The sequence below is a fragment of the Coregonus lavaretus genome (genome assembly GCF_964263955.1).
Source record: "Coregonus lavaretus genome assembly, contig: HAP1_SCAFFOLD_1230, whole genome shotgun sequence".
Taxonomy (NCBI): Eukaryota; Metazoa; Chordata; class Actinopteri; order Salmoniformes; family Salmonidae; genus Coregonus; species Coregonus lavaretus.
Window position 1 is genome coordinate 1797 of NW_028161116.1, and position 18932 is coordinate 20728.

Consider the following 18932-nt stretch of genomic DNA (forward strand, 5'->3'; position numbering starts at 1 on the left):
CATTACATACAGTATAGAACACCATCTAGAAGACATAGACATATCATTACATACAGTATATAACACCATATAGAAGACATAGACATATCATTACATACAGTATAGAACACCATCTAGAAGACATAGACATATCATTACATACAGTATAGAACACCATCTAGAAGACATAGACATATCATTACATACAGTATAGAACACCATATAGAAGACATAGACATATCATTACATACAGTATAGAACACCATCTAGAAGACATAGACATATCATTACATACAGTATAGAACACCATATAGAAGACATAGACATATCATTACATACAGTATAGAACACCATCTAGAAGACATAGACATATCATTACATACAGTATAGAACACCATCAAGAAGACATAGACATATCATTACATACAGTATAGAACACCATCTAGAAGACATAGACATATCATTACATACAGTATAGAACACCGCCAAGAAGACATAGACATATCATTACATACAGTATAGAACACCATCTAGAAGACATAGACATATCATTACATACAGTATAGAACACCATATAGAAGACATAGACATATCATTACATAGAGTATAGAACACCATATAGAAGACATAGACATATCATTGCATACAGTATAGAACACCATCTAGAAGACATTGACATATCATTACATACAGTATAGAACACCATCTAGAAGACATAGACATATCATTACATAGAGTATAGAACACCATCTAGAAGACATAGACATATCATTACATAGAGTATAGAACACCATATAGAAGACATAGACATATCATTACATACAGTATAGAACACCATCTAGAAGACATTGACATATCATTACATACAGTATAGAACACCATCTAGAAGACATAGACATATCATTACATTGAGTATAGAACACCATATAGAAGACATAGACATATCATTACATACAGTATAGAACACCATATAGAAGACATAGACATATCATTACATACAGTATAGAACACCATATAGAAGACATAGACATATCATTACATACAGTATAGAACACCATATAGAAGACATAGACATATCATTACATACAGTATAGAACACCATATAGAAGACATAGACATATCATTACATACAGTATAGAACACCATATAGAAGACATAGACATATCATTACATACAGTATAGAACACCATATAGAAGACATAGACATATCATTGCATACAGTATAGAACACCATCTAGAAGACATAGACATATCATTACATACAGTATAGAACACCATCTAGAAGACATAGACATATCATTACATACAGTATAGAACACCATATAGAAGACATAGACATATCATTACATACAGTATAGAACACCATCTAGAAGACATAGACATATCATTACATACAGTATAGAACACCATATAGAAGACATAGACATATCATTACATAGAGTATAGAACACCATCTAGAAGACATAGACATATCATTACATACAGTATAGAACACCATATAGAAGACATAGACATATCATTACATACAGTATAGAACACCATCTAGAAGACATAGACATATCAATACATACAGTATAGAACACCATCTAGAAGACATAGACATATCATTACATACAGTATAGAACACCATCTAGAAGACATAGACATATCATTACATACAGTATAGAACACCATCTAGAAGAAATAGACATATCATTACATACAGTATAGAAAACCATATAGAAGACATAGTCATATCATTACATACAGTATAGAACACCATCTAGAAGACATAGACATATCATTACATACAGTATATAACACCATATAGAAGACATAGACATATCATTACATACAGTATAGAACACCATCTAGAAGACATAGACATATCATTACATACAGTATAGAACACCATCTAGAAGACATAGACATATCATTACATACAGTATAGAACACCATATAGAAGACATAGACATATCATTACATACAGTATAGAACACCATCTAGAAGACATAGACATATCATTACATACAGTATAGAACACCATATAGAAGACATAGACATATCATTACATACAGTATAGAACACCATCTAGAAGACATAGACATATCATTACATACAGTATAGAACACCATCAAGAAGACATAGACATATCATTACATACAGTATAGAACACCATCTAGAAGACATAGACATATCATTACATACAGTATAGAACACCATATAGAAGACATAGACATATCATTACATAGAGTATAGAACACCATATAGAAGACATAGACATATCATTGCATACAGTATAGAACACCATCTAGAAGACATTGACATATCATTACATACAGTATAGAACACCATCTAGAAGACATAGACATATCATTACATAGAGTATAGAACACCATCTAGAAGACATAGACATATCATTACATAGAGTATAGAACACCATATAGAAGACATAGACATATCATTACATACAGTATAGAACACCATCTAGAAGACATTGACATATCATTACATACAGTATAGAACACCATCTAGAAGACATAGACATATCATTACATTGAGTATAGAACACCATATAGAAGACATAGACATATCATTACATACAGTATAGAACACCATATAGAAGACATAGACATATCATTACATACAGTATAGAACACCATATAGAAGACATAGACATATCATTACATACAGTATAGAACACCATATAGAAGACATAGACATATCATTACATACAGTATAGAACACCATATAGAAGACATAGACATATCATTACATACAGTATAGAACACCATATAGAAGACATAGACATATCATTACATACAGTATAGAACACCATATAGAAGACATAGACATATCATTGCATACAGTATAGAACACCATCTAGAAGACATAGACATATCATTACATACAGTATAGAACACCATCTAGAAGACATAGACATATCATTACATACAGTATAGAACACCATATAGAAGACATAGACATATCATTACATACAGTATAGAACACCATCTAGAAGACATAGACATATCATTACATAGAGTATAGAACACCATCTAGAAGACATAGACATATCATTACATACAGTATAGAACACCATATAGAAGACATAGACATATCATTACATACAGTATAGAACACCATCTAGAAGACATAGACATATCAATACATACAGTATAGAACACCATCTAGAAGACATAGACATATCAATACATACAGTATAGAACACCATCTAGAAGACATAGACATATCATTACATACAGTATAGAACACCATCTAGAAGACATAGACATATCATTACATACAGTATAGAACACCATCTAGAAGAAATAGACATATCATTACATACAGTATAGAAAACCATATAGAAGACATAGTCATATCATTACATACAGTATAGAACACCATATAGAAGACATAGACATATCATTACATACAGTATAGAACACCATCTAGAAGACATAGACATATCATTACATACAGTATATAACACCATATAGAAGACATAGACATATCATTACATACAGTATAGAACACCATCTAGAAGACATAGACATATCATTACATAGAGTATAGAACACCATATAGAAGACATAGACATATCATTACATAGAGTATAGAACACCATATAGAAGACATAGACATATCATTACATACAGTATAGAACACCATATAGAAGACATAGACATATCATTACATACAGTATAGAACACCATATAGAAGACATAGACATATCCTTACATACAGTATAGAACACCATATAGAAGACAGACATATCATTACATACAGTATAGAACACCATATAGAAGACATAGACATATCATTACATACAGTATAGAACACCATATAGAAGACATAGATATATCATTGCATACAGTATAGAACACCATCTAGAAGAAATAGACATATCATTACATACAGTATAGAACACCATCTAGAAGACATAGACATATCATTACATACAGTATAGAACACCATCCAGAAGACATAGACATATCATTACATACAGTATAGAACACTATATAGAAGACATAGACATATCATTACATACAGTATAGAACACCATCTAGAAGACATAGACATATCATTACATACAGTATAGAACACCATATAGAAGACATAGACGTATCATTACATACAGTATAGAACACCATATAGAAGACATAGACATATCATTACATACAGTATAGAACACCATCTAGAAGACATAGACATATCATTACATACAGTATAGTACACCATCTAGAAGACATAGACATATCATTACATACAGTATAGAACACCATCTAGAAGACATAGACATATCATTACATACAGTATAAAACACCATCTAGAAGACATAGACATATCATTACATACAGTATCTAACACCATCTAGAAGACATAGACATATCATTACATACAGTATAGAACACCATATAGAAGACATAGACATATCATTACATACAGTATAGAACACCATCTAGAAGACATAGACATATCATTACATACAGTATAGAACACCATCTAGAAGACATAGACATATCATTACATAGAGTATAGAACACCATCTAGAAGACATAGACATATCATTACATACAGTATAGAACACCATCTAGAAGACATAGACATATCATTACATACAGTATAGAACACCATATAGAAGACATAGACATATCATTACATACAGTATAGAACACCATATAGAAGACATAGACATATCATTACATACAGTATAGAACACCATATAGAAGACATAGACATATCATTACATACAGTATAGAACACCATATAGAAGACATAGACATATCATTACATACAGTATAGAATACCATATAGAAGACATAGACATATCATTACATACAGTATAGAACACCATATAGAAGACATAGACATATCATTACATACAGTATAGAACACCATATAGAAGACATAGACATATCATTACATACAGTATAGAACACCATATAGAAGACATAGACATATCATTACATACAGTATAGAACACCATATAGAAGACATAGACATATCATTACATACAGTATAGAACACCATATAGAAGACATAGACATATCATTACATAGAGTATATCATAGATGACATGTATAAATCCTTCCTTTATATTTCCTGTAACACTTTCCATTACAGTAGCCTTATTACTGGCTAGGGTTACTGCTGCTAGTACAGTGGAAGAATGAGGCATCACAGTACTTTTACACCACTGGACTAACAGGAATAATTACACACCAATAAACACACTGTAATGTAAAGTGTTACATCATTCTCAATGATCAGTCAATACATACGGTATTCATTTCAGCTGCAGTACATTGTATTCATTTCAAGTCCCCCCTCCCCCATTGTAGCTAATTATCTATGACACATTGTACAGTTTTACAACCACATATTAGTTATTATGGACGCTGTCATAGCACATAGGTTTAAGGCATTACACAATTCATTAAAAGCATTATACATATGTACTTCATAGAAACTGTTACCCTTTATATATTCTAACCACTCTATTTAATTTATTCCATATTAAGGGCCCTAACCTAGGAACACAAATCTTTGTCTCTATTAACATTGTGGACAGTTCTCACTCTCTCTCTCTCTCTCTCTCTCTCTCTCTCTCTCTCTCTCTCTCTCTCTCTCTCTCTCTCTCTCTCTCTCTCTCTCTCTCTCTCTCTCTCTCTCTCTCTCTCTCTCTGTCTCTCTCTCTCTCTCTCTCTCTCTCTCTCTCTCCCTCCCTCTAACCCCTCCCTCCCTCTAACCCCACCCCTCTGGCAGAACCAGGAAGTCCCTCCCCCTCCACAAACTCTCTTCTGAGGAAACGAAACTGATCTGAGTCTCTGTGTCGTCTGTCTGTGTGAGAGTGAACAACCGTCCAAATGGCTATGCACGGAGATCTGCTGGACCAGGACCAGTTCTGTTGTTCTGTCTGTCTGGATCTACTGAAGGAGCCGGTCACCATCCCCTGTGGACACAGTTACTGTAGAAGCTGTATTGAGGGCTGCTGGGATCAGGATGTTCTGAAAGGGGTCTATAGCTGTCCTCAGTGCAGAGAGACCTTCACTCCAAGGCCTAATCTGAGGAAAAATAACATGTTGGCTGAGTTGGTGGAGAAACTGAAGAAGACAGGACTCCAGGCTGCTCCCCCTCCTGCTCTGTGCTATGCTGGACCTGGAGATGTGGCGTGTGATTTCTGCACTGGGACCAGAAAGCAGAAAGCCCTCATGTCCTGTCTGGTGTGTCTGGCCTCTTACTGTGAGACTCACCTCCAACCTCACTATGAATTTCCTGGTTTCAAGAAGCACAAGCTGGTCAAAGCCACCGCACAACTACAGGAGAAGATCTGCTCTCATCATGACAAACTGCTGGACGTTTTCTGTCGTACCGATCAGCAGTGTATCTGTCTGCTGTGTGTGATGGATGAACATAAAGGCCATGATACAGTGTCAGCTGCAGCAGAGAGGACTGAGAAACAGGTAATACCAGAACTTCTTGTTGGTGACTGTCTGATAAACAAATAATTAAAGATACAGTAGGAGCTAAGGCTGTTTGAATATGAGATCATTCAAATGATATCGATCCACGGCAGAACAAATATGAACACAAACCTTGATTATATAGATATGCTAACCTAGATTCTCCAAATGTATCACCATTTTCTAAAGTCAAACACCATTATCATTCGTTATCAAACACCCAATCAGCTCCCCTGTTTTGTGCACTGTTAAAACTATAATCATTCACATAACAATATAATAATATAATTTTACACAGACATTTCCTCAACATTTTAATCCCTAACTTCTATGGGCCCTATGTCCCATTACTATACTATTGATCTACTGGACAAATAAAGCTTGATAGCTCATTGAAGAGTGATTCTCCACAGATGCAGCTGGGGATGAGTCAGCAGAAAGTCCAGCAGAGATTCCAGGAGAGAGAGAAGGAGCTGAAGGAGCTCCAACAGGCTGTGGAGTGTCTCAAGGTGAGTATTGTTGACCAAAGGAGACACAACATTTCACTTCTCTACTCCAGTCAGAGAGAGAGAGGGGCCCCTATCCAATCCCACTGTTGGGAACAGGCTGTCTGGACCCCTGTCAGAGAATAGACTGCTTAATATAACTGACTGGTTATGAACCCGGGTCTACTGCCGGAGAAACCATCATCTTGACCAAAAGGACATTCCCTATTGTTCTGACTGATTTAAAGTCGCAAGCGGCTCTACCTCTTCACATAACCATGAGTAACCATGAGCGACTCATGTCTGCTATACATTAACAGGGAGCTCTCTCTCTCGATTCAATTAAATGGGCTTTATTGGCATTGGAAACATGTGTTACATTACCAAAGCAAGTGAAATAAATAATAAACAAATCAGAAAATAACAGTAAACGTTACACTCACAAAAGTTTCAAAGGAATAGAGACATAAAAATAAATAAAAATAAAAATCAAATGTTATAATTCAAGTGAAAACAGAGTGAGTCAGACCGAGTTCTGGAGGTGAAATGGAAATGAATGAGGGAGAGTTAAGTGAGGTAGAAGGTGTGGTGAAGAGCTCAGAACCAGAGCCTGGCATCAATGGACATGATAAAGAAGAATCTGGTGCAGTAGGAGTTACATTGTAGGAGAAAGTGGATCCATACCTTTTGGCAGATTCATTTGTAGTTTCAGGGTGGGTGGGAAAGGAGTTGGGTGCAGTTGAATCAGTGAAGGTAACCTGTAGTGGACTTGTGATATTTGTTTGTGTTTCTTCTGACCAGAGGGAGTGGGCGCTCCGTGTCACGCAACTTGGGTCAAGATCTGTTTCTTGCTTTGCTCTTAGGAACAGGGCACCATTGAAAGGAGTGATTTCTGGGGTAGCGTTAAGTGTAGAAGTGGAGCAATTAAGGTTGAAGACTGCTGGTGTTTGTGATTCCCGCCGTTTGGTGCAACGCAGACCCGGTGGTGAGCGTGGTGAAACAGAGGAGTCACTGTCAGTCCTTTTCAGGTTTGAGTCTTTACTCAACAAAGTCATGTTAGTATATATCAGTTATCCTGTTAGAGCTTTTGTGGCGAATCAACTGCTTTGTTTCAGGTGCAACGTTTATGGTAATGTTGCAGCAGTTTGTAGGAGGGAGATTCCAAGATGTGGGAAGTGTGCAGGAGGGCATGGGATAGAGGATTGTGTAGTTTCGGTGGATAAAGTTGTGTGTGTCAACTGTTGGGATACCCATGTTGCTGGGGATCGGAAGTGTCCGGTGCGAGAGAGGCAGGTTGAGGTGGCTAGAGTCAGAGTAGTGCAGAAGGTGTCGTATGCTGAGACAGTGAAGGAAGTAGAGGAGGATGGGTCAAGGGTGAGAGATCCTGAGAGGATCCCTGTGAGTAGTAGATCTGTGCCAGCACAGAGGGATAGGCCAACGAGTGATATATGCTTTAGTAAAGTTAGCTTCTTAGAGTTCATAGCAATGGTTATCAACTATACCGCAGAAATGGATTGTCAATCACAGAAAATGGATATTGTGATGGCAGCTGCAGAGAAGTATTTGGGCATACAAGATTAGACTTCAGAAGAGTTACAGGGTGTGTTGAGTGGTGGTGTCCCGTCCTCCCAGGCCGTTGACATGGTGCAGGAGCAGATAGGGTCAAAGTAGTGGAATGGGGTAGTGGGTATTTAATGAGTGTAGGGTTAGTTGGAAGGGTGTTTTTTTATTATTATTATAATTTCCCCTTTTCCCATTTTGTATCACAAAGTATAATGGATTTATATTATAGTCCAGTTGGGGGCGGTAATACAACATATTGGATGCCAACCGCTGTTAAACACCAAAGAAGAAGAACCGTTACATTATGTCTATGTACAGTATTGTAATGATGTTCATATCTCTCTCATTCATTAACTTTCATGGTAGTTGGTTGTGTGGGTCTCTGGTTATGAATAGGGTGCTGACAGACAATTGTTGATGGATATTTATAGAGCTCTGATCAGGACGACAATAGGAGTGACCTGCTATTGGAGGTATTAATGTTATTATGGAGAATTGAGAGAATGGGTGTAATAGTGAGATTCTGCTGGATCCCAGCACATTCGGGTGTGGAAGGGAATGAAATTGTAGACCAGTTAGCTAAAAGAGCTTTGAAACTAGATATAATTGATCTTAATGTTCCACTGGGTAGAGGTGAGGCCAAATGTAAGATCAGAGCCATGTTGATAGATGTGTGGCAGAAGAGATGGTACTCTGAGCACAAGGGCCGGCATTTATATGAATAGTTGACAGTTTTACAGAAAGGTCGATGGACCAAGATTCAAAAGTCAGATTAGGAAGGAAGAGGTGGTGTTTACTTGATTGCGCTTAGGACATTGTACATTGACCTCGTCATTACATCTGGTTGGCAAGCATGGGAATGGTTTGAGTGTGGAGGGTATGGTCGATGAAACGGTGGAGCATGTGTTGTTATATTGTTGTATGTTGTAGTTGTAGTTGTATGTTGTAGTATGTTGAAGAGAGGGAAAGATGTGTAGGGTCATTGAGGTTGGACGGGGTTGGGGGGGTTTGGAAGGGATTTTGGGGATGGGGGAGGGTCTATTAGAAGTTAGTAGGGCTCTTCTTTATTTTCTCAGAAGTACTGAGTTAGGTAGGAGGATTTAGAAATGTTGGAAACCGTGATTGACCACACACTCCAGCACAGTAGGTGGCGGCATGCACCTTTAACGTTGGTTTGTGGACCGACATTATATCATAGAAGAAGAAGTTGGTTGTGTGAGAGATTTGTGGTTCGTAAATTTGCAAGTGGTTTTCGTGTGCTCTCGGCTGGGTGCCAAGCGGAATCCGTTAAACATGTCTCTTTTCGTAGACAAGTGTTTGTTTCTTAACAAACTTCAAGGTTACACAGGGGAGGGGTGGAACACAGGGTTTGCTAGCACAGATAGTTTTGGGTGTTTCTAGTGTGGGGATCATCAGTTATAGGCTACAAGCAGCAATATGATTGATAGTTAGGACAGGTATTGAACCCAAATAATCCCTACTCAGATGCGCTAACCTCAACCCTAGTAAACATGCATTATAAAAACCTTCTATATAAAATTATCTCATATTGGGAGTAAATAGCCTCTGAATAGAAAAGAAAAAACACTGCATCTTCCAGCCCACCAATAAATGACATAATGCAACCGTCGCGGTTAGCATATTTACCTCAACATGCCCCTCGCTTGCGTGAGAAGGCAGAGTGCTGGATGCTGGTTGATGAATTTGACAATTAATGTACTAGGAAAATACGTTTTTGTCGACCAGAGGTGACTGAATTAATGTTTAGGTTTATTGATAATCATTATAGTAATGAAGTATAATTTCAAAACATGACCATAAAAACTGGTAATAATAAACATGAATCATCATTATATTACTTCACAGTAATGTGTTTTCAGTCCTTCCTCTTGCGTTAGCAGTGTGGAAAGGGACAGTAAAAAGCTCAGGCAGGAGTTTTCCTGTGAAACGAACCCACAACCCGCCATGCTCTACCAACTGAGCTACACGGTAGTAGTGCATGGCCAAGTGGTGGTGCGCAGGCCGTGGAGAAAGCGGTGGTGGGGAGGGTTGCAGCTGGGCTACATGAGCTGAGGCAGGTTTTTGTAGTAACAGAGACTCCGGTGGGCGAAGGCTTGGTGGGCTCATCCCAGGAAATATTGCCTGTCATTGGGGAAGAGGCTCTGATCAGGGGGGAAGTGCAGGGGGACAGAGACTGGGGAGGAGGAGGACGGTACCGTGCCAATGGAGGAGGAGGAAGAGGAAGAGGGGGGAGGTGAGTCTGCGGGAGCGGAGGACAAGGCGGTCTCGTTTTCAGACGGCTCATTGGATCCAGAGCTGTCAGGCTGAGGGCCCAGTATATACGGTGAGAGAACTTTCTAGGTTCCTGATGGAGACTAAAAGGGAAAAAGAAGGTTCTGCTGGAGTCTTATTTTATTGATCCTGGAAGGTTTGTAAGGTCAGTACAACACGTGATGAAGAATGAGGGGTTTAGTGTCCTCTCACCCAGGAAGCGGTATAGGCTGAGAAAATGGGTCATGGGTTCTTAAGGGCATGTCTTCAGAATCTGCTTAAATTGATGTTTTTTTCTGGCATGGCGGCTTTATGGGCTTCTCTACTGGTTTCTGATTGTGGTGATTTCCCTCCCACCTCTTATGGAGATTTCACGGTTAGACTTCCTTAACATGAACGGCGGCAGAGACTGGGGTAATATGTCAAACAAAAACATTTAAACGTGATTTTTTAGCAAGAGACACACAGTGATGTGATTAATGAAGTGTATTGGGGGTCTGGTGGAAGGGGGCGCAGGTGCTGAGCCATGGCACAAATCTTAGTGCAGGGGTAGCAAAAGAGGTGTGTAAGGGTAGGTTGTTAGTGGTTAGAGCCAAAATCAATGACCTTGTCTTTGCTTTCCAAAATGTGTCTGCACCTAGTACAGGGCTCAGTTCTCTGTTTCACCAGGGCCCAGGCAGGTGTCCTATTGGAAATTCCATGTAAAGCTCTTCCAAGATGTCACTTTTTGCTCAAACTTCCAAGGCTTTTGGGAGAGGTGGGGACAGCAGAAGGGGGAGTTTGAGTCTCTCAGTCAGTGGTGGGACGTAGGGAAAGCACAGATTCAGGTTTTCAGTCAGCAGTATACATATTTTTCCTCTTCAGAGGCCAGGAGAGTACTGGGGGAGCTTGAGCGGTTCATAAGTGAGGTGGAGGCTGAGCTGGTGGGGCAAGGTAGGGTGGGGCTACAAGATAATCTATCTGAACTACGCAGGGACCTAGTGGCTTTCATTTCAGAGAAAGCAAAAGGATCACTTGTAAGAGCTAGATTTTCCATGTTGAGGGAGATGGATGCTCCTAGCTCTTTTGGGTTGGAGAAACAGAGTGGGGAAACCAAGAAAATCCATTGTTTACGTTGGTCTGATGGGCGGGTAACTTCTGTTGTGGGGGAGATGAGGGAGCCTGATGGGTGGGTAACTTCTGTTGTGGGGGAGATGAGGGAGCCTGATGGGTGGGTAACTTCTGTTGTGGGGAGATGAGGGAGCCTGATGGGTGGGTAACTTCTGTTGTGGGGGGATGAGGGAGCCTGATGGTTGGGTAACTTCTGTTGTGGGGAGATGAGGGAGCCTGATGGGTGGGTAACTTCTGTTGTGGGGAGATGAGGGAGCCTGATGGGTGGGTAACTTCTGTTGTGGGGAGATGAGGGAGCCTGATGGGTGGGTAACTTCTGTTGTGGGGGAGATGAGGGAGCCTGATGGGTGGGTAACTTCTGTTGTGGGGAGATGAGGGAGCCTGATGGGTGGGTAACTTCTGTTGTGGGGGGATGAAGGAGCCTGATGGTTGGGTAACTTCTGTTGTGGGGAGATGAGGGAGCCTGATGGGTGGGTAACTTCTGTTGTGGGGAGATGAGGGAGCCTGATGGGTGGGTAACTTCTGTTGTGGGGAGATGAGGGAGCCTGATGGGTGGGTAACTTCTGTTCTGGGGGAGATGAGGGAGCCTGATGGGTGGGTAACTTCTGTTGTGGGGAGATGAGGGAGCCTGATGGGTGGGTAACTTCTGTTGTGGGGGAGAGGAGGGAGCCTGATGGGTGGGTAACTTCTGTTGTGGGGAGATGAGGGAGCCTGATGGGTGGGTAACTTCTGTTGAGGGGGAGATGAGGGAGCCTGATGGGTGGGTAACTTCTGTTGTGGGGAGATGAGGGAGCCTGATGGGTGGGTAACTCCTGTTGTGGGGGAGATGAGGGAGCCTGATGGGTGGGTAACTTCTGTTGTGGGGGAGAGGAGGGAGCCTGATGGGTGGGTAACTTCTGTTGTGGGGGAGATGAGGGAGCCTGATGGGTGGGTAACTTCTGTTGTGGGGAGATGAGGGAGCCTGATGGGTGGGTAACTTCTGTTGTGGGGAGATGAGGGAGCCTGATGGGTGGGTAACTTCTGTTGTGAGGAGATGAGGCTGTGGAGTTGTACTCTGATTTATAGAGGGCAGAACTCTGTGGTCCTCTGTAGCTCAATTGTTAGAGCATGGCGCTTGTAATGCCAGGGTAGTGGGTTCGATCCCCGGGACCACCCATATGTAAAAATGTATGCACATGAATGTAATTCGCTTTGGATAAAAGCGTCTGCTAAATGGCATATTATTATTATTATTATCCTGGGTTTTCTCAGGTTCTGCTCACAGACCTTTCCAAACTCTCTCTGTCACAGAGAAATCAAATAGACATTTCCCTGGCCTTTCACAAACTCTCAGCTGCTGTCTCTCAGACGGTCTGCCTGTGGATTTTTATAAAAAGTTCTGGGGAATTATTGGACAGAACGTGTGTTGTGTGAGTGCGTCGGGGTGGGGGAGCTGTTGCTAAGCTGTAGACGGGAGGCTTTGACTCTCCTGCCCAAAAAAGGGGATTTGAGCGACATAAAGAACTGGAGGCCTGTGGCATTGCTCTGTTTGGACTATAAGGTCTTTACCAAGGTCCTCGTTAACAGACTGAAGTCCCACCTGGACTCTATTGTACACAAGGACCAAACGTACTGTGTACCAGGACGCTCAAACACAGACAATCTGTTCATAATCAGGAGAAAGCCTTTGATAGGGTGGACCATGAATATCTGTTCAATGTGTTGTTTTGGTTGTGGGGAGAATTTTGTGGCCTGTGTTCAAATGCTGTATGCTGGGGCTTCATGTATGGTCAAGGTGTGGGGAGGGCTCAGTAGGCCAGTCTGGGTAGGGAGGGGCATTCACCAGGGATGCCCTCTGCCAGGGCAGCTATACACTCTTGTTATTGAGCCCTTTCTGGGCCTGCTACGCAGCAGGCTACAGGGAGTGTGGGAGCCAGGCATAAGGTTGGGGACAGGCATAGCAGTGTCAGCATACGCTGATGACGTCTGTGTTGGTTAGGGATGAGCAGAACCTACAGGCCCTGGAGAATAGTTTGAGGGTGTACGAGGGGGCGTCTTCTGCTTAGGTAAACTGGGGCAAGAGTGAGGCTCTGTTATGTGGAGCATGGAGGGACAGGGCACCTCTGCAGCTTCCAGGGGGGTTGCAGTGGGGCTGTGAGTGGCTCAAGATGCTTGGGGTGTATCTGGGCTCGGAGGGTTGGGATAGGAAGAACTGGGAAGGAGTGTCACAAGCGGTGGTGTCGAGGCTGACGAAGTGGAGGTGGCTCATCTCCCAAGTGGCATACAGAGGGAGGGTGCTGATCATCAACAACTTGGTGGCATCCTCTCTATGGCTTAAATTGGCCATTCTCAACGCCCCCGGTGGTCTGCTTGTGGACCTGCAGCGCAAGTTAGTAAACATTTTCTGGTCAGGGTGGCAGCGTTCTGACTCAGCAGCACAGAGGATACTGTACCGTACGGAGGTGGGCTGGAGGGAACCAGCATGTGCTCTGTTGAGGAGGGCTGGTGGTTTGGGGCTGGATCAGCAGCTCTTCATCATGCGGCCGGAGAGACTCAATACAGCAGGGGTCTCTGATTTCTATGCTGCAGTACTGAGGGCTGGAGCAGCCTGAGGAGGGGCCACCACCGTTTCCACCACTGCAAGGGACAGCAGAGACTGGGGACTGGCAGGAGAGTCTGGAGGACTTACTGACTTTTAACACTCTGAGCTTAGTGGGAGTGAAGGGGCATCAGTGGCAGGGGGTTGTGGGGGCTGAGAGCATGGCAGGGTATAGGTGGAGGGGCTCTATAAGCTCCCAGTGCTGGAAAGGTCAGGGGTCGTCCAGTGGAGGGTATTACATGGAGCCCTGGACACCAATAGCTGGTTGGCTCGGGTTGACCTGGGAGTTGGGGAGGGGTGTCCGTTTTCTGCAATGACAGACTGTTCATCATGTTTTTTCTGTGTTGCCAGGGTAATGCCATTACTGTTGACGCCTTAGGGTTGAGTTTGAGTTGTACAAAATGATCAACAGTGTGGAGATGTTTCAGGAGGTATGGGGGCTCAGGGGGGCTGTCTGTACGGCTGGAGAGGAGGGGTTGGATGGACGGTTGGAATGTGGTGCTGGTTGGTGTATTGTACTGTGGTGTTGGGTACTGGATAATGTGATTGTGTGGAGGTTGTGGTGGCACGCAATGTGCTTTTAGGGGTGGGGGTGTTAGTGTAATGAGGATGGCTCATTAAAGTAAGACAAGTCTCTCTCTCTCTCTCTTAACAGCGCTCTGCACAGGCAGCAGTGGAGGACAGTGATAAGATCTTTACTGAGCTGATCCGCTCCATTGAGAGAAGGCGCTCTGAGGTGAAGGAGCTGATCAGAGCCCAAGAGAAGGCTCAAGTGAGTCAAGCTGAAGGACTCCTGGAGCAACTGGAGCAGGAGATAGCTGAGCTGAGGAAGAGAAGCACTGAGCTGGAGCAGCTCTCACACACAGAGGATCACATCCATTTCCTCCAGGTAACTCAACTGCCTTGATACATGTGATATGAAACTAAAACTCAATGTGAAACTCTCAATCATTTGGTTCTGTTCTCTCCCTCTCTCTCCCTCTCTCTCTCTCTCTCTCTCCCTCTCTCTCTCTCTCTCCAGAGTTATCAGTCTCTCTCCAGTACCAGTGTATCTTCAGACTTACCCAGCATCGTTGTCCGTCCTCTTCAGTACTTTGGAGATGTGAGTAAGACTATGTCTGAACTGAGAGAGAAACTAGAAGACGTCCTTAAAGGAGAATGGACCAAGATCTCCACTACAGGTGTGTTGAAAATAATAAGAACATCAACTTTAGACCATTGAAAGTTCCCTACTAGTCATATACATGTGGAATATGGTATGATGATAACATTCCCTCTCTCTGTGAATGTGTTTGTGTGTCTGTAGTGAATATAGTGGATGTTGTACTGCCTCCAGAGCCCAAGACCAGAGAACAGTTCTTACAATGTGAGTCTCTTTATTCTGAAGTAACTAACAGTCTCTTTTTACTGACACTCCTAACAATCTCTCTAGAAATATATAGCAATAGTAGATCTAATCAAAGACTGGGTATCTATCTGACTCCTCATATTTCTCTGATTTGATCTCTGCTGTGCTCTAATCAAAGACAGGGTAGATACAGTATCTGACTTCACTTATTGTTCTAACTCCCCTCATTGGTCTCTGCTCTGCTTTTCTCCCAGATTCCTGTCAGCTCACACTGGACCCAAACACAGCACACACACACCTCTCTCTGTCTGAAGGGAACAGAAAGGTGACCTATACAGACCAAGACCAACCATATCCTGTTCATCCAGACAGATTCACAAACACCTGCCAGGTTCTGTGTAGAGAGGGTCTGTCTGGACGCTGTTACTGGGAGGTGGAGTGGAGTGGGGAGTGGGTTGTTACAGCAGTCTCATATAAAGACATCAGCAGAACAGAGACAAATGGTGGATTTGGAGCGAATGACAAGTCCTGGAGTTTACAGTGTTGTAGTGGTGGTTATTGGTTCATTCACAATAATGTTGTGACTGAAGTATCAGGCCCTCAGTCCTCCAGAGTAGGAGTGTACCTGGATCACAAGGCAGGTAATCTGTCCTTCTTCAGTGTCTCTGATACAATGACCCTCCTCCACAGAGTCCAGACCACATTCACTCAGCCCCTCTATCCTGGGTTTAATCTCTTTGGTACTGCTGAGCTGGTTAAACTGTAGTAGGGTCCACATAGATACTAGTCATGCTGGTGTAGTCTATAGCTGAGCTGGTTAAACTGTAGTAGGGTCCACATAGATACTAGTCATGCTGGTGTAGTCTATAGCTGAGCTGGTTAAACTGTAGTAGGGTCCACATAGATACTAGTCATGCTGGTGTAGTCTATAGCTGAGCTGGTTAAACTGTAGTAGGGTCCACATAGATACTAGTCATGCTGGTGTAGTCTATAGCTGAGCTGGTTAAACTGTAGTAGGGTCCACATAGATACTAGTCATGCTGGTGGTGATGGTCCCCAGATGTGATGATTCATTCTGCTCTGTTTTTATGTACAATGATTTGACTGATTTGATCTTCAGAAGATGTTATGAATTACAATTCAATGCATTCATATTATTTTAAGTGAAATGTTTTAATCTTATATATTCACATTAATCATGATGTATGCTGTTAATGTATGTTGGTTGTCATTCAGAACCATTGAAATGTTTTCTCAATTGGTTCTCTTTCTCAATGTCATTTTCCTCAGTATCATGGAACAGGTAGTGTTACTTACTTGCTAATTGAACTATATGGGCCGGTTTCCCGGACACAGATGAAGCCTAGTCCTAGACTAAAAAGCATGTTCAATGGAGATGTCCGGGAAACCGGCCCTAAGTTTGGTATAATTTATTCTCCCATACTGCTCAGTCAAGCAACATTAAACCTGTCCAGCAGGTGGTGCTATTAATCAAACTATAAAAACCCAGCAGATATCTTGACTTGCCACTCAGTATATCAGTAATGTTCAGAATTGTACTTTAATATCATTGGAGATTGATGGTCTTTTTAATCCACTACCCAGAGTCAGGAACAGATGAAGTTAGGTCTGCTACTGTTCAGTTATTAAATATGATTCATGGTGATGGGAAATAAAAAATCCATCTAGTAGTAGTTTTCCTTTGCTATTTATTCCAAGGTGTGTCTTTAACTTCTAAATGGATTGTGTTGAAGCTGGCATGTGGTGTGGATGATAAAATAGAGTGAATAGAGGAGAGAAGAGAGGAGGAGAGGAGAACATAATATAGAAGACAGATAAGATAGAGAGAGAATTCATACCCAGGGGAGTTACTGACTCTGGCCCAAATGACACCCTGTTCCCTACGTAGTGCACTAGGCTACTTCTGATCAGATCTAAAGTAGTGCACTACATAGGGAATAGGGTGGAGATTGGAGATTTGCTCACTGTCATTAGAATGAAGATTTCCATACAGGAGTTACTGTCTCTGTCCCAAATCTCTCCCTGTTCCCTACGTAGTGCACTAGGCTTCTTTTGACCTGATCTAAAGTAGTCTTCTAGATTTTACATGTTTTCTCCCGTCGTTAGAAAATGACAATATGGTAATGACTTTAGTGGTTTCCTCCCCCTTTGTGTTTTTATTGGTTGTGTGTTATGTGTGTTGTTGTGTTAGGTTTTCCCCTGTGTTCCTAATTGAAAATCCATTAACAATGAATCACAAACAAATTATATTCCAGTTGTGTTTAGACAACTTCATGGCTGACATCCCCCAGAACTTTACCTGATGTTTTCTCTCTCTCTCAAACCATACACATTTACGTCATTTAGCAGACGCTCTTATCCAGAGCAACTTACCGTTAGTGCATATATATATATATATATATACATGACTGTAAGTCGCTTTGGATAAAAGCGTCCGCTAAATGGCATATTATTATTATATATATTTTTCATACTGGCCCCCATGGGAATCGAAACCTCAACCCTGGCATTGCAAACACCATGCTCTACCAACTGAGCTACATCCCTGCCGGCCATTCCCTCCCCTACCCTGGACCAATTGTGCGCCGCCCGGTCGCTGACGGCTACGACAGAGCCTGGATTTGAACCAAGATCTCTAGTGGCACAGCTATCACTGTGATGCAGTGCCTTAGACCACTGCTCCACTCGGGAGACTATAGAAAGCAGACAACCTCAATATGGTTCCATTCCTGGAGTTATCAGGACACATGAGGTGTGGAACTATTATCTCCTTTCTAAGTGTGAACTTGTCCACTTCCCTTCATGGATTTAAAAGGAAATGACTGGTATATGTAAACTCCCTCTACCCCATGCCAACACCAATCCAATGCTGTACAATTAATTCCATAGCTTAACATGGGAAATGCTCACTGCCTCCCATAAGAGTCATTGAAGCGTTGGATGAGATAGGACCCTGCCTTCACCAGGGGATATTTGTTGGACCCGTCACAACAGGTGAGGAGGGCCTCATCCTCCAGCTGCCCAAAGAAAGCCAGGGACTGCCTTGTTCTCCAGTCTCCAGCAGGGGGCAGCAAAACCCTATAGACCTGAAAGGGAAAGTGAGGAGTAAAAACCTAAGGTGAATTTAC

At 41.9% G+C, this 18932-nt stretch overlaps 1 protein-coding gene across 1 annotated transcript; it reads left to right on the forward strand.

The window, feature by feature from the left end:
- The first annotated feature begins 5764 nt into the window (after positions 1-5764).
- Positions 5765-17045, forward strand: LOC311121085 (tripartite motif-containing protein 16-like). The gene is made up of 6 exons (XM_084195614.1): positions 5765-6428; positions 6842-6937; positions 15091-15324; positions 15457-15616; positions 15742-15801; positions 16038-17045. Exons 1-6 carry the CDS (start codon positions 5832-5834, stop codon positions 16547-16549), a joined length of 1659 nt encoding a protein of 552 aa, XP_084051740.1. The 5' UTR covers positions 5765-5831; the 3' UTR covers positions 16550-17045.
- The last annotated feature ends 1887 nt before the right edge of the window (positions 17046-18932 follow it).